The sequence below is a fragment of the Rhinopithecus roxellana genome, chromosome 19 (genome assembly GCF_007565055.1).
Source record: "Rhinopithecus roxellana isolate Shanxi Qingling chromosome 19, ASM756505v1, whole genome shotgun sequence".
NCBI lineage: Eukaryota > Metazoa > Chordata > Mammalia > Primates > Cercopithecidae > Rhinopithecus > Rhinopithecus roxellana.
In genome coordinates this window covers 65,583,347-65,601,131 of record NC_044567.1, presented here as the reverse complement: position 1 = coordinate 65,601,131, position 17,785 = coordinate 65,583,347, and the positions used below count along the sequence as shown (strand labels likewise).

At 39.7% G+C, this 17,785-nt stretch overlaps 1 protein-coding gene across 13 annotated transcripts in view; it reads right to left on the bottom strand.

Annotated features, from left to right (window-relative positions):
- Positions 1–17,785, bottom strand: part of NCOR1 (nuclear receptor corepressor 1) — a 192,674-nt gene that overhangs the window by 81,055 nt on the left and 93,834 nt on the right. For all 13 annotated transcript variants that reach the window (XM_030923270.1, XM_030923273.1, XM_030923279.1 and 10 more), the window contains 4 exons: positions 13,789–14,006; positions 12,105–12,167; positions 10,599–10,738; positions 1,946–2,072 (listed from right to left, as the gene is read on the bottom strand). In XM_030923270.1, coding sequence (XP_030779130.1) covers positions 1,946–2,072; positions 10,599–10,738; positions 12,105–12,167; positions 13,789–14,006 — 548 coding nt within the window. The remainder of the gene's footprint in view (positions 1–1,945; positions 2,073–10,598; positions 10,739–12,104; positions 12,168–13,788; positions 14,007–17,785) is intronic.

The window sequence follows — 17,785 nt, the reverse complement described above, 5'->3', positions numbered from 1 at the left end:
GATTGAGCAGATGTGATGGTGCCACCCTACACTTGATCAGACGGATATACATATACACACATATATATTTTTTTGAGACGAAGTCTCATTCTGTCGCCCAGGCTGGAGTGCAGGCACGTGATCTCAGCTCACCGGAAGCTCCACCTCCCAGGTTCATGCCATTCTCCTGCCTCAGCCTCCCGAGTAGCTGGGACTACGGGCGCCCATCACCACGCCCAACTAACTTCTTTTTCTAGTTTTAGTAGAGACAGGGCTTCACCGTGTTAGCCAGGATGGTCTCGATCTCCTGACCTCATGTTCCGCCCTACTCAGCCTCCCAAAGTGCTGGGATTACAGGCTTGAGCCACCGTGCCCAGCCCAGACAGACATATTAATACCAGACTTGCGCTTTGTTATGGACTGCATTGTGCCCCTCCCCACCAAAATTTTTCTGTTGGAGCCCTACCCCGCAATGTAAGTGTATTTGAAGGCAAAGCCTTTAAGGAGATGATTAAGGTTAAATGAGGTTATAATGGTGGGCTCTAATCCAGTAGGAGTTGTCTTCATATGAGGAAGAGACACCAGGAGTGCGCACACCCAAAGGAAAGGCCACGTAAGGACAAAGTAAGGAGGCAGTTGGCTATCTGCAAGCCAGGAAGACAGTCCTCATCAGAAAGCAACTGTGCCAGCACGTACAGCTTCCAGAACCATGAGAAAATTAACTTTAGTTGCTGCAGCCACTCAATCTGTGGTATTTTCTTATGGCAGCCCAAGGAGGTTTATTAACCTCCAGGCTTCATTAACATTTATAACCCCAGGGAATACTAGCCATCAGAAACCCATTACAACCAAGAAACTCTGACAACCTCTCTGGAAGTGCCATTAACACACCCAACTACCTTCCCTGTTTGCAGCACTCTTACCTTACCCTCGGGTGAGCCTTCTCTAATACTCTCTTTACTCTTGTAAAGATGACCTCATTCTTCACAAACCCTCCCAAAAACAAGTTTAAGGTTAGGAGTTGTTCAAAGCCAAAACCCATTTCAATACAAGCTTAACTTTAAAAGATAACAAGAATAATCTATAGGAAAAAAAAAAAAAAACAAAATCTAATATTACTAAACCAGGAGGATGTAGAACTTTTAAAGCTTATACAAAATAAAGACCCTACAAAGAAAAGATATACAACTCTAATTATACAAAGTTTAAACAAAGGTATTTTAAAAGCAAAACAAAAGGGAAATAAGATGGAAAAAATTATCTGCATATACAAAACATGAACATGTTTAATATATATGTAGAGCTACTAAAATCATTATAAAAACCCCCACATCAGAAGCAGTCAATTTACAAAAAAAAAAAAAAAAGTCAACAGAAACTTTAGTCAGAGTGTAAATTGAAATAAATTACGTATCTTTTTTTTAACCAAAAAAATCAAGAAAACATTTACCTTTTCATGAACTTGTCATTAGTTTAAATGACAAAGAGACATTATTTCTTAAATATCCTTAAGTTTCATGGTTTTTTTTTTCCTACTGGTGCTTCTAGGGTCACTAATTCTTTTTACATAAAAACATTACTATAGTACATATAAATCTTTATGAAAATATGAAAATAAATCAAACTCAAGGCAATAAAAGAGAAATATAACCGACTATACTAATTGAACAAACAAATGTGGCAACGACACAGACACACAGGTATTTTATTGATGTTGGCACTTGATGTCTGAAGCAGGACTGCCATTTCCAAGATCTTCTGGACCATCCTAGGTGCTACATAAATATTTGTTGATTAAATGAAAAAAAAAATTATGTTCAAGTTTGAAGTCTCCACATCATGAAAACAACCATGAAAACACTGGCACACTGTCTCCTCAATGAAGCAACTCCTACACAGTCAAATGACTAAAAATTATTTATTCTGGGTAGCAGATGTCACAACTAAATTTAAAATTTGGAGATACCTTCGCTGTCTTCTGGATTTTCTTCTTCATTGGAGGCTTCAATATCTTCATCCTCCTGAGCAGAAACAGTGGAAGCGACACTTTCACATTGAGACACATCTCGCTCTTCACGAGGTTTTCGTGAAGTCTAAAGGAGTAAAGAGTATTATTTGATTTAAATAACTAAACAGAAAATTTCGTTTCTGAAATAATGTAGAACATTATTTCTTTTTACCACTCCATTTATTTTTTTTTTTTTTTTTTTTCTTTTTTGAGACAGTCTTGCTGTCACCCAGGCTGGAATGCAGTGGCACGATCTCAGTTCACTGCAACCTTCACCTCCCGGGTTCAAGCAATTCTCTGCCTCAGCCTCCCGAGTAGTTGGGATTACACGCGCCCGCCACTAGGCCCGACTAATTTTCACGTTTTTAGCAGAGACGGGGTTTCACCATCTTGGCCAGGCTGGTCTTGAACTCTTGACCTCGTGATCCACCCGCCTCAGCCTCCCAAAGTGCTGGGATTACAGGCGTTAGCCACCACGCCCAGCCAATACCACTCAATTTATTTTACTATAAAAAAAGTGCAAATTCAGCCAGACACAGGAGCTCATGTCTATAATCCCAGCACTTTGGGAGACTGAGGTGGGAGGATCACTTGAACCCAGGAGTTTGAGACTAGCCTGGGCAACAAAGCCAGACACCTGCCCCTACAAAAAACAATTAGCTGTGTGTGCTGGTGCTCTCCTGTAGTTCCAGTTACACAAGAGACTGAGGCAGGGAGATCACCTGAGCCCAAAAGGCTGAAGCTGCAGTGAGCCGTGATCACGCCACTGCACTCCAGGCTGGGTGATAGAGTAAGACTTGCTCAAAAAAAAAAACACAAAACTTTTTTTTTTAATTCCTTTTTTAAAAAAATAGTATGCTCCCTTCTGCAAAGTATGTTCATGCAAAATTGCTTATTCTTCTACTGGGGTCGCATATACATAAGAATACATGTGTATGCACTTAACTGTAAGACATTAGCTATTGACATTATATTTATAACTTCATGTTACTAAATAAAAGGCTTAATATCTTCTGCGTTTGCAGACCCAGGTTTCTGGAAGTCCCAGCCCTGATGGTCCTCTGTCCTGCGCCCCTTACAGAGCCTACATTTCACCTCACTTCAGCTGTCAGCCTCTCCTAGTGAGACTCCTCGGGAGAGGAAAATACACTACTACCCTGTTAAAAATTACCTGTACATCTACTCAACATTTTCATGTGGATGATATTTAGGAGCCAACCTAAAGTATTAATTAACTCAAGAGAAACAATTATTTTCTATATCAGAGTCACAGAATTAGTTGCAATTCTCAAGGCTAATATTTCTATGTTCATAGCAGGAATGCAAGAGAATCCCAGAGACGCACTGGCTACACTTTCTAAAAAGCTTTCAGAAGATTCTGTAAATTTTCAAGGATTAGATAATAGCTACTTTTAATTTATTTGTTTGTTTTTGAATATGAGGTCTTGCTGTGTTGCCCAGACTGGTCTGGAACGTCTGGCCTAAACAAGCCTCCCACCTTGGCCTCCCAAAGTGCTAAGATTACAGGCGTGACCTACCATGCCCAGCAGATAAGTTATTATATGGATTTTTCCAGAGCCTAGTGTATGTCCCTCTCTTGCTAATATTAACCCATTCTGTTTGACCCTTTCACTAGTAACTAGGGAAGAGACAACTTTTTACCCTACTACATCTCTCTGTTCACATGCAATAATCCACTACGTCACCAAGCATTTTCTTCAATATATGATAGTACTCACTAATTCTTTTTTGTTTTTTTTTTTTTTTTTGAGACGCCCGGGCTGGAGTGCAGTGGCCGGATCTCAGCTCACTGCAAGCTCCGCCTCCCGGGGTTACCGCCATTCTCCTGCCTCAGCCTCCCAGTAGCTGGGACTACAGGCGCCCGCCACCTCGCCCGGCTAGTTTTTTGTATTTTTTAGTAGAGACGGGGTTTCACAGTGTTAGCCAGGATGGTCTCGATCTCCTGACCTCGTGATCCACCCGCCTCGGCCTCCCAAAGTGCTGGGATTACAGGCTTGAGCCACCGCGCCCGGCCCATAGTACTCACTAATTCTTAATGTGAAGTCAAATATACAGAAACACAGGCCAGGTGCCGTGGCTCATGGTCGGACCCAGTGGCTCAGACCTGTAAGCCCAGGACATTGGGAGGCCAAGGCGGGCGGATCACTTGAGGCCACGAGTTCGAGACCAGCCTGGCCAACATGGTGAAACCCTGTCTCTACTAAAAATACAAAAATTAGTCGGGCACGGTGGTGCCTGTCTGTAATCCCAGCTACTCGGGACGCTGAGGCAGGAGTATCGCTTGAGCCCAGGAAGCGGAGGTTGCAGTGAGCCGAGATCGCGCCACTGCAATCCAGCCTGGGCAACAGAGCAAAACTCCATCCCGAGAAAATAAAAATAAAAATAAAAATAAAAACAAGGTATTCTGCCAGGAAAACTGCCTTTGGGGTCCAACTGCAACTCTTCCCAGAATCTCCAATCAACCAACCTACCCCATCAGACACTGGACTCACCAACCCTCCACAATAGCGTGAGCCAATTCCTTAAATCTCAATCTTTCTATATATATGCATAAACACATCCTGTTAATTTTGTTTCTCAGAAGGACTATGACTAATATAGCATACATTTATTTATTTTTATTTTTGAGACGGAGTCTTGCACTGTCACCCAGGCTGGAGTGTAGTGGCATTATTTCGGCTCACTGCAAGCTCCGCCTCCTGGGTTCATGCTATTCTTCTGCCTCAGCCTCCCGAGTAGCTGGGACTACAGGTGCCTGCCACCTCGCCCGGCTAATTTTTTGTACTTTTAGTAGAGACGGGGTTTCACCATGTTAGCCAGGATGGTCTAAATCTCCTGACCTCATGATCTGCCTGCCTCAGCCTCCCAAAGTGCTGGGATTACAGGGGTGAGTCACCGCGCCCAGCCAACATTTATATTTTAAATACACATCTGATTCATTCTTTACTTCACTTCGTCTCAAAACATTTTGGATGTTATCTCGTGAAGTCAAGTCTTTATCTTGTCAGTAGACTTTTTCATGTTTTGGTTGCTACAGCATATTTTTAACTCTCACATTCTTATTATTAACCTAAAGACCCCTTTGTATACACCCTTTTAAATCAGTCGATGTTATACCTTGTATACTCTTAATAAATTCAAATCTTATTAGCTTTACTATCACACTTTAATAATTTTCAAATTTTTTGGTCTAAGGATGCAACATTCTTAAAAAGTATTAAAGGCCGCAAATAACTTTTCCTTTTTCTTTTCCTTTTTGAGACGCCTCAAAAAAGGCTAGAGTACAGTGGCGAGATCTCAGCTCACTGCAACCTCCGCTTCCCAGGTTCAAGTGATTCTCCTGCCTCGGCCTCCCAAGTAGCTGGGATTAAAGGTGCACACCACCACACCCAGCTAATTTTTATATTTTTAGTAGAGACAGGGTTTCACCATGTTGGCCAGGACGGTCTTGATCTCTTGACCTTGTGATCTGCCCGCCTTGGCCACCCAACGTGCTAGGATTACAGGTGTGAGCCACCGCGCCTGGCCAAAGAACTTTTCTTTATGAGAGAAATATACATAGACAGCCAGATAGACACTTACTATATCAGAAACTAAAACTAAGAAAACTTTAAAATTTTAACTTATTAAAAACAATATAAACTCATAAATTATTTATTTATTTATTTATTTATTTATTTATTTTGAGATGGAGTCTCGCTCTGTCACCCAGACTGGAGTGCAGTGGTGCGATCTCGGCTCACTGCAAGCTCCACCTCCTGGGTTCACGTCATTCTCCTGCCTTGGCCTCCTGAAGCGCTGGGGCTACAGGCGCCCACCCCCACGACCGCCTAACATTTTTTTCTTTATTTTTAGTAGAGACGAGGTTTCAGTGTGTTAGCCAGGATGGTCTCGATCTCCTGACCTTGTGATCCGCCCTCCTCAGCCTCCCAAAGTGCTGGGATTACAGGCGTAAGCCACCACGCGCGGCTTAGTTTTTTAATGAAATGTAACCATTTTCCAAAACAAAAAATGACTTACGAAAAAAGTGGCACAACCTTCCCTTTCTGGAAATCTCTTCCATGTCTGATCTAACAGAGACAGCACAATTCTCAAGGTGCTTCCACATACGATTTAATCTGTGGATTACATTAGGTCATCTAATGTTTTGGTTGAAGTATAAGAAAACAATGTAGCCTCACACAGATATGTAGTTGGAAAAGGGAAGAATATTTTAACAGATTTTTCAGATACTTATGAATATTATTTTTTGATATTGTACCAAAACTAAGCAAATGTCACTTCTTATTTGTTAGTTACAATATGAAATCTGATACCATATCAAGGAACCCTTTATACCCTGTTAAAATCTATAATCTGGCCAGGCGCAGTGGCTCACACCTGTAATCCCAGTACTTTGTGAGGCCGAGCCAGGAGCTGAAGACCAGCCTGACCAACACAGTGAAACCTTGTCTCTACTAAAAGTACAAAAATTAGCCGGGTGTCGTGGCGTGCACCTGTAATCCCAGCTGCTAAGGAGGCTGAGGCAGGAGAATTGCTTGAACCTGGGAGGCGGAGGTTGCAGTAAGCCAAGATCATGCCACTGCACTCCAGCCTGGGCGACAGGGCGAGACTCCATCTTAAAAAAAAGAAAAAAGAAAAAAATCTAAAATCTATCTTATATTTGGTATATTAAAAACAAATTATCAATATTTTATCAATGCATGATCCATTATGTATTAGTTCATTTTCACGCTGCTGATAAAGACATACTTGAGACTGGGAAGTAAAAGAGGTTTAATGAACTTACAGTTCAACATGGCTGGGGAGGCCTCACAATCATGGCAAAAGGCAAGGAGAAGCAAGTAACATCTTACATGATGGTGGCAGGCCAAAAAAAAAAAGGGGGCTTGTGCAGGGGAACTCCTCTTTATAAAACAAGTAGATCTCATAAGACTTATTCACTATCATAAAAATAGCATGAGAAAGACCTGCCCCATGATTCAGTTATCTCCCACTGGGTCCCTCCCACAATACATGGGAATTGTGGGACCTACAATTCAAGATGTGATTTGGGGGGGGACACAGCCAAACCATATCATTCTGCCGCTGGCCCCGCCCACATCGCATGTCTTCACATTTCAAAATCAATCATGCCTTCCAACAGTCCTCCAAAGTCTTAACTAATTTCAGCATAAACCCAAAAATCCATAGCCCAAAGTCTCATCTGAGACAAGGAAAGTTCCTTCCCCTATAAGCCTGTGAAAGTAGAAGCAAGCTAGTTACTTCCTAGATACAATGGGGTCACAGGTATTGGGTAAACACAGCTATTCCAAATGGGAGAAATTGGCAAAAACAAAGGGGCTACAGGGCCCATCCAAGTCCAAAATCCAGCAGGGCAGTCAAACCTTAAAGCTCCAAAATGATCTCCTTTGACTCCATGTCTCACATCCAGGTCATGCTGATGCAAGAGGTGGCACGTTCCCATGGTCTTGGACAGCTCTGACCCTGTGGCTTTGCAGGGTAGAGCCTCCTTCCTTACTGCTTTCACAGGCTGGCGTTGAGTGTCTGCGGCTTTTCCAGGCGCAGGGTGCAAACTGTAGGTGGATCTACCATTCTGGAAGATGGTGGCCCTCTTCTTACAGCTCCATTAGGCAGTGCCCTAGTTGGGGCTCTGATCCTACATTTCCCTTCTGCACTGCCCTGGCAGAGGTTCTCCATGAGAGCCCCACCCCTGCAGCAAACTTCTGCTTGGACATCCAGGCATTTCCATACATCCTCTGAAATCTAGGCAGAGGTTCCCAAACCTCGATTCTTGACTTCGGTGCACCCACAGGCTCAACACCACATGGAAGCTGCAAAGGCTTGGGGCTTGCATCCTCTGAAGCCACAGCCCAAGCTGTACCTTGGCCCCTTTCAGCCATGGCTAGAGCTGCTGGGGTGCAGAGCACCAAGTCCCTATGCTGCAAACAGCAGGGGTTCCTGGGTCCAGGGCACAAAATCATTTTTTCCTCCTTAGCCTCCAGGCCTGTGAAGCGAGGGGCTGCCATAAAGACCTCTGACATCCTCTGAAGAAATTATCCCCATTGTCTTGGAAATTAACATTCAGCTCCTTATTAGTTATGCAAATTTCTGCAGCGGGCTTGAATTCCTCCTCAGAAAATGGGATTTTCTTTTTTATCACGTTGTTAGGCTGCAAATTTTCCAAACTTTTATGCTCTGCTTCCCTCATAAAACTGAATGCCTTAAACAGCACCCAAGTCACCTCTAGAATGCTTTGCTGCTTAGAAATGTCTTCCACCAGATACCCTAAATCATCTCTCTCAAGTTCAAAGTTCTGCAAATCTCTAGGGCAGGAACAAAATGCTGCCAGTCTCTGCTAAAACATAAGAAGAGTCACCTTTGCTCCAATTCCCAACAAGTTCCTCATTTCCATCTGAGGTGATATCACCTCAGCCTGGACCTTATTGTTCATGTCACTATCAGCATTTTTGTCAAAGCCATTCAAAAAGTCTCTAGGAAATTCCAAACATTTCCAAATTTTCCTGTCTTCTTCTGAGCCCTCCAAACTGTTCCAACCTCTGCCTGTTACCCAGTTTCAAAGTTGCTTCCACATTTTCAGGTATCTTTTCAGCCATGCCCTACTCTACTGGTACCAATTTATTGTATTAGTCCATTTTCATGCTACTTATAAAGACATATCCAAGACTTGGAAGAAAAAGAGGCTTAAAGGGCTGACAGTTCCACATGACTGGGAAGGCCTCACAATCACGGCAGAAAGCAAGGAGGAGCAAGTAACATCTCACATGGATAGGGCAGGCAAAAAAAGAGAGCTTGTCCAGGGAAATTCCTCTTTATAAAACCATGAGATCTCCTGAGACTTATTCACTATCATGAGAACAGCATGAGAAAAAGACCCGCCCCATGACTCAGTTATCTCCCACTGAGTCCCTCCCACAACACACAGTAATTGTGAGAGTTACAATTAATGATGAGATTTGGGTGGCAACACAGTCAAACCAAATCACATTATAACATCATGAAATGGCCATTTGGAAAGTACTGAGTTAAAGCAAGTTTTTCTAATTTGGATACATTTCATCACACAATAACAACTATCACATTTGCTATTATTACCACTGATCTCATCGGAAAATCTGTAATGAGAAGGTGTGAAGCTCATGGTTAGAGAAACTTATTTCCAAAATTCTCATTTTTTGCTTGAAAACTCAAAATTTTAAAGTGGTGACAAATACTATCAGTTATTTTATTTGAAAGACAGCCTCATTCATTAATTTTCAAGAAAATGTCTCCCAAAATCCCAGTCTGAAAACATAGTTTGTCTGTCATTCTTTCGATCTAAAATGACATTCCATGAAAAAGGGGAGACTAGTGCAACTTAGAACTCAAACAATTGCCAAAGTGCTTTTCCTTGAGAGAACCATCATATTCTGGTATAGAGCAGAAGAACTCTATGTTTACTTCCCATTACATGACACAAAGTATAAAAAGATACAGTCAAGGGGCGAGATTTAATAAAACTAACTTTCACTGCATCATCAAGGACATTCTTAAGTGACATTTTAAGAAAAAACTGCAAATGCTCAGAGATGAAAAACACATTGAGTACCAGCATCGTTTGGTTCCCTGCCAAGATTTATGCTAAGGCATCAGCAATTTTATCTACCACTGCTTTGACACCATAAATGCAAACATCATATACTGAAAAAAAGTAAGTAACATTTGATTGATATTTTTATGAAAATAGCCGTGACCTCATGGAATCATCAAAAAGCTCTATGGTCTTTGACAACCACTACACTGGAACTTTCTTATTAAGGAATTTCCAATAATGTTATACTCCCTGGTTTTTAATATTTATACCATGGAATCTTCTCTCTGAAAAAATGTCTAATATACCAAATCAATTAACTCAATATCATCAACAGACCTCCAACTAAAGTTTTCAATTCAACCTCGAAAAAGTTTGTGTTTTTCAAATCCGGCCTACAGTAATTCAAGAGTATTTAATTCCCTTTACTACAAACAGAAACTTCCGAGGAGGAAAGATAAGTTGGGGCAGGTCACCATGGGCCTTGTTTCGACTGTTAGGAATACAAATAGAAACTTTACTCCTTGAGCAATAAATAGAGAAACAACTAGCCTGTACTAAAAATTTAGCATACCTTTTACATATAAGCGCAGTAAATAAAAATGTAAGATACAAAAAGGTTTCTCTTATAACCAATCTCTGAAGCTCAGAAAAAAACATCAAGGCCAGACACAGTGGCTCACACCTGTAATCCCAGCACTTTAGGAGGCTGAGGCAGGTGGATCACCTGAGGTCTGGAGTTCGAGACCAGCCTGGGCAACATGGTGAAACACTGTCTCTACTAAAACTACAAAAATTAGCCGGGCATGGTGGTGGGTGCCTGCAGTCCCAGCTACTCGGGAGGCTGAGGCAGGAAATCGCTTGAACCCAGGAGGAAGAGTTTACAGTGAGCCAAGATTGCACTGTTGTACTCTAGCCTGAGACTCCATGTCAAACAACAACAACAACACTCTAAGTAAAAAACAATAAGTAAAAGATTCACCACCCCGATATACTCACTTTCTGTTTATGCTGCTGTAAGAGGTTGTCAAGATTATGTCGCCTTTTATAGTTAAAATAGAAGTTTTTACATTGAGCTTCACTTTTCGTTCCCACCATTTTAGCAATTGCTGCCCAGTTACGACCATGTTCTACTAGACCTGCATTTTAAAAACAGACCAAATGTTAATTGAACAGTCACCTGATCAAGCAAACAAGAGAAATAATAAATTAACTTAATCACTGTATTTTCAACCATTGACACTAGAAGTGTGCTTTCAATTACTTATATATACTTTGATACTTACAAAAATACTTATTGAAACAAAACTCATTTACAGTTCTATATTTTTCCCCCTCGAATTTAAAACATGCTCATTAATAGAAGGGCTAAACCTTGTCCTTCCCATGTATCTCCCACAGGGCTAGGACAACATTAGACACATTAGTAATAGCTCAAATACTTGCAAACTAAATGATTAGGTACATCTAGATCTCTGGACACAATATATCAAGCCAATAAGGTAATCATATATAAATGATGAACACAATTTAAAGATATATATATGACTCCACTTATAATCCATATTTGTCCTCAGTCAATTCACAATCAACCAATGCCATCAGAAAAATACTAGCCAATTTAAAAAAATCCTATGGTAATACAATGCATTACAGAAACTTATGCAATTTAACACTTCTCTAATCTATCTATATATATATATGCACACACATAAACACACACATGTGTGCAAAGAATATGTATCTATGCATTTGTATACATATATGGGAAGATACAAAAAAAATCTGAAATGTGTCACTCAAATGTCAAGCTATTTACAATAATTTATCTTTACAACTGCAAGGTAAATATTTAACCACCAAAAAATTAGCTAATCTTTCTCAATATTACCAATTAATTATCTTATTAGAAATTTTAGTTCAATTTCAAATTATAGTACATTAACAAGCAACAATAGAAAAGCACAAGGTCCATAAAGTGCCAGAGTAAGAGGAAGGCCACAAAGCTATGAAAGTGGCAGAGACAGGACTCAAACCTGTGTTGGCCTGGTTACAAACTTCATGCTCTTTCCTCTGAATCACAGAGCAATTTGCTAGTGTTTTATAATTAAATGACTTACCAAATGCAAACTGACAAAAGTATTTACCATCCTATAAATATAACTTTTAATTAATAGAAACATAGAGTTTATATCAACATTCATTCCAAAACAATTTCAATAGCATATAGTCATAATCACTCTAAAAAAGTGAAAATGACCTACTTGTTCTTTAATTAAATGACATTCAAAATAAAACTGTAGAGAGAATCTTAAATCGTTCAAACCTGGGCATCTTAAGGCACACTGGGGGTACTTTATTGGGTACTATACTACCAAAAAAGAACTCTTAAAGTCACTTCTGAGTCCTGTTTGCCTTTTAAAAACATTAGTTCCATCTCACTCATTACTATTAACCCTAAAAAACAAAACAAAAACCTGAGAAACCAGAACGACTACAATTTACCTTTTTTAGCAACTTCCATTTCTTCTTCTGTCCATCGAGAGGTCTCCACAGGCTCTGTAGAAACTAAAATAAAGACAGAACCCAATCAGGCAGAGAAAAACAAAGTTAAATCCTTCATTCAAACCAATCATATAATTATATAATCTGTTTATCTGACATAAAAGACTACGTAAAAGCATTTGGTGAAAGAAACTGCAGAAATAGGATAGGATAGTATCAACCTCTCCTCCACCAAACTAAAAGAAACAAGTCAACACTTCAATATTACGATCTTTTTCAATGTTCTTAAAAGTTCTCTCCATGTCTGTTTTTTAAACATTTTTAGCTTTTTTTTTTTTTTTTTTGGAGAAGTCCCACCTCACCCAGTAGCTTCCCACTTAGTGATCTCCACCTCTCCTCTCCTGCAGTGTCAAAGGAAGAAGCAACCCTCCTCCTTCCTGTCCAAGCACAATTCCCTCTCCTCTTCTCTAAGCCTCCATCTTGTCCTAACTCCTGAAGACCTCTTAGTTCATCCCTGAGTGTCTGACATCCAGTGGGTAAAGATGGATCATGAACTGAATATGTTCTCTTTTGCTTCAGGAAAAAAAAAAAAAAACCTGAGAACACCAGGCCTGAGATGAGCTCCTGTCACATTCCCTTTCTTAATTTATAGTACCACTATTCACCAAGTCACTTAAAGTACTAATAGGCTCCTTAGACTGATAGACTAATTTTTGAATCCTGCCTCCCATTTACCACACACATCCAATGACATGCATCAACTCTGAATCCATCCCCTCCTTGCTTGGGCCACTGCATATATGCCGGGCCCTCTGCCTCCAGCCTTTATTTTGTCTAACCTGACCTCCACAATTGCTACCAGTTATCTTTCTAAGACACAAATCTAATCACAGCATTCCTCTATTTAAAAACCTGTGCAAGTGCCCCACTTCATAATCAAAGCAAAATACATGTCAAACAAGGCCCATCGTGACCTGCCCCAGCCTATCGTTCCTCCTCCTATCTAGTTAGTGCCCCTATCTCATTCTTGCCATTCCCTAAACTGCATTTTCTTTCATACTTCATGTTACAGTAACATTGGTACTTCTGAATCATTAACAGTGGTACTCTATCATTAATCTAGCCTTTTTATAAACTAATGAGACAATACTTAGAGACAGAAAGATGCTTGAACTATTAGATCCAGTATTCCCTTGCGTAGGAATTTATTCCATGAAAAATAATTTAACATAAACAAAATACTATGTCAATACAGATTTTTTTATTATAGTGCTATATACATTTTAAAAGCAGGGAAGAGGACAACCTAATCATTCAGAAATAAGAGAATGGTTAGAGAAGTCATGCCTCAATATTATACAGCCATTAAAAAATAAAAATGGCAATTACTTAGAAATTAGAAAATATTTATGATATATACCAAGTTAAGATATCAGAAGACACAGTAACATGCTGACTAGCTAACAACTAAATAAAAAAGAAAAACAGCTGTATTGGGGTGGCAAGACTGTGGGTGATGTTCTTTTTCAAAAAACTTTGATACTGAAGTTAAAAAAATTTAAAGACCACACTTCAGGATTATTTCTAGGTTGTCAATATTAAAAGTCCCTCCTACCCTATCCTAGCGGTGAAACAGAATCCCAAACAAAATTATGGCCTGTTTATGGCAATCTCTTCCACTCACTGGGTTCTGGTGGCGGTGGCAGAGGTGGTGGGGGCTCTTCAGTGGCCGCTGCAGCTGCAGCACTAGCAGCTGCAGCTTCGTTTGTCATGGACCTGGTGATCCGGCCCTTACGGCGGCCCTGACTGTTGGCAGTCTTTCGCCCCCGGGGTGTGGCTTGCTCTCTTTCCTCAGTTTCTTCTGCTGTACCATCCATCTTGTCCTTTTCCTTGGTATTTTCTCTGGACATAAAAGTAAATGAAAACTTGTGTGATTCAAAAGTATACATACATCAAAGAAGGTTTTAGTTTTGAATATTATCTAAATAGAAACTGAATAAAACTACCTAATCTCACTTTAAAAAAAAAAAAAAACAATTCTGCCATACCATAATTGTTAAAGAGTTTCGACCAGCTAAAATTAAGATATTTTATAAGACCTATTTTACATGTTAATGGACTTAAAATTTAAACACATTTCAAACCAACTGATTTAGAAACCAAAACTACTCCATGAGAAAGCAACAAACGACAGCAGAAAAGCCCTAGACCTCCAATCCAGAGGCAAGAGCCTACACCAAAAGGCAGAAATTCTGGGGTTTTATTTGCCTTTGGTCTAGGTTGCCTCATGTATGAAATGAAGAAGCTAAAATAGATGATCTTCATGATAGATGCCTTTTCTATAGTAACAATCCACAATATTGTGTTATAAAACCAGACTCAATACTCTAAATCATGTCTGATACTAATTATGTACAAATTGGGCAGTAATGGTTAATGCTTAGGAAACGGCCTCTGGAGCCAGGCTGCCTGGTTTGTACCACAGTTGTGATTTACTAGCCATGTGATGACCTTGGACAAGCTGCCTCGCCTCCATGGGCCTCAGTTTCCTCATCTGTATAATAAGAAAAAGAGTTTATTTCATGGGACTGTTGCCAGGACTGAAGGAGTTAAATAAAGTACCCAGAACAGTGCCTGGAACACAGTCAGCATCAAGTAACAATTGGCCATTATTCAAGCTAAAACTCCCTCAGGATATAAAGTGCTTACCATCGTCTCAGGCATGTAGAAAAATGGTAGTGCTATTAATAGCAACAGTACTACATGTAATACTGGAAGACCTTTCTCTGTACTACTTACCTCTCATGGTTGTTATATTTAAGAAAACATACTCAATGTACATTTTTGCAAATGAATGGATAGATGGCAATACTCAAAGACTGAATTGTTCTTGCTTAATGGAAGATGTTGATTTTTTTTCAAAAATAATTCTCTCCCCTTCAGTCCTAAATTGAAGTTACTACATAGCCCTTTCCCTTTACTTACTTATTCCCTTATAAAGCTGGCTTCTATTCTGCAGCCTCCTGTTAAAACATGTTTTCTCAAAAGTCACCAATGACTTGCAAACTACAAAATCAAATGACCTCTTCTCAATTTTCCCCACAAGTCTTTCTGTCACAACTGACGCTGCAGTTAATTCTTCTTTTCATATCACTTTAAACTTAGCTTTTGAAATATCCCTGCTGCTACTCTGGCTTTCCTTCTGGGGACAGACCTTTCTCCTCTCATCCTTTCTTTTGGGTTTCTGATTTTTGTTTTTGAGAAAGTGTCTCACTCTATCACCCAGGCTGGAGAGCAATGGTGCGAACACAGCTCACTGCAGCCTCAATCTCTTGGGCTAAAGGGAGCCTCTCACCTCAGCTTCCCGAGTAGCTGGGACTACAGACACGTGCCACCATACCTGATTAATGTTTGCATTTTTTGTAGAGACAGGGTGTCAGCATGTTGCTCAGGGTGGTCATGAATTCCTGTGCCAAAGCAATTCTCCCACCTTGGCTGGGATTACAGGAGTGAGCCACTGTGCTGGGCTCCTCTCATCCTTTCATACAGGGATTTCCCAAGGCTCTCTCCTAGAGCCTTAGAGCTATGTGAGGTTACCCATTCTCATATGTTCTACTGGGAAGATTCCAATCTCTATCTTTGGACACACCTCCCAACTCCAAAGACTCAGGCTGGTCTTCCCAACTACCTGCTGGAAGAGCCACCTGGATTTCCCATCAACAGAAACTGAACATATCCAAAATCATATTCATCCTCACCTCTGCTCCTTGCTCCAAGTCATTCTCTAATCATCTGTTGTTAACACTCCTACCATGTTCATCATCATTCAGGTTTACAGATTTGATATCATCCTTTGCTCTCTCCCTTTTCCCATACTTCCTGCATGTGATCTAATGCCAAGTTTTGGTTATTTCATCTCACAAATGCCTCTCTCACTAATTCTACCATCTCTATTTCTACTATCACTACACTTATTCAACACCTTAGTATCCCAATCCTGGCCTTTCATACTGGCCTCCCTGATTCATATCTCTAGTCTATTCATTTCTACCTTGCCAATGAATCAATATTCTAGCAGGATAGTTTTGGCAATAAACCACTCCATCCATTCTAATCCCTTTCTAACTATTCCCAAACAGACACACCGCACAGCCTCCTGAATGAAGTCTAACATGTTTGGCTTTCATTAGAGCTCTACATAATTTAACTCCAATCCACCTTCCACTTCTCTTCTTGATGCACACTATGTTAAGTCTAATGAAATCATTATCTGCCACTAGCTATTCATGTGATTCCCTCTACCTTACCCACATTAACCACTAGCATCTGCATAATGTCCTCCAAATTATCCAGAGAGAAGTAGCCTCGACCTCTTCTTCATCTGCCAAAGCACTTAACTGGTTGTCTGCTGACTTCTTACTGCCAGGCTTTTATTTCTTAAAGTAATACTTGTACTTTACCTAGTTTTCCCCTACTAAATCATGAACTACCTGGGAATAGTATACATCTTATGTATTTTCACATTCTCCCTAAGACTTAGCTCACATAGATAATAAATGAAAGCTTGTTAAATAGTTTAGAAATTTTAACAAAAAAATAAAATCAAGATATGACAGAGTTCTATGTGAGAAGAACCACTGGTTACATGGCCCAAAAAATGTTTAACCTAAATTAAAAGAAAAAAATATATTCCCTTATAGGTATCTTCCTAAGGTATAAAATTACAATGAGAGGAATATCTGTCTCTTTTAAAACCATGGCAAGCAACTAGCTACTTTAGCTTCCACAAAACTAGGTAAATCTTAAATAGTTCCACAAGGACTAAAGAAATAACATAATAAATATTAAAAAGGAACAAACTACTGATACATTCAATAACCTAAGTGAATCTCAAAGGCATTCATGCTAAGTAAAAGAAGCCATAAATACTGCATGATTTCATTTTTATGTAATTCTAGAGAAAGCAAAACAGATATGTGACTGCCAGAGGCTGGAAATGAGGAAAGAGAAACTGACTGCAAAGGAGCATACAGGAACTGTTTGGGGTGATGGAAACATTCTACATCACAATTGTGATAATAGTGACGCAAGTGCATATGCTTGTCAAAACACATCAATGTACACATTTCAAACTGGCGAATTTTGTTCCATGTAAATTACAAAGCTAGTTCTTGGGGAAAAAGAAACCAAACCACTGTCATGCCCCCACACCTACCACACCTCTGTATGTACACAAAAGCATCAACAATAACTCTCTGAGTGGCAGAATCATAGGTTAATTTTCATTATATTTTTCTTTCTTTTCCTGTTTTTCTATAATGCACTTTTATAACCAAGAAAACAGCAATAACAATAACAAACAAACCCAAAACTCCATTTTATATGACGAAGTCAATAAAGCTGGAATATAAAATAATTTTATATTTTAGCAATAAAGCTAAAATATAAAAATTCTTCCTTTCTTAGCATTTTTACACTATCTAATATATACTACCTGAGACTCAAAAACAGAACCTGAGGAATCTTCCAAATCAAAGATTAAATTACATTCAATATATCCTGGGGGAAAGTATTTATTACTATAACCCATCCCTTCTGAAAAGTAGTAATAACTCATGACTTGCAAATAAGTTCATTAAGTCAAAAGTTACATTTACTATAACATTCTATTCCTTAATCAC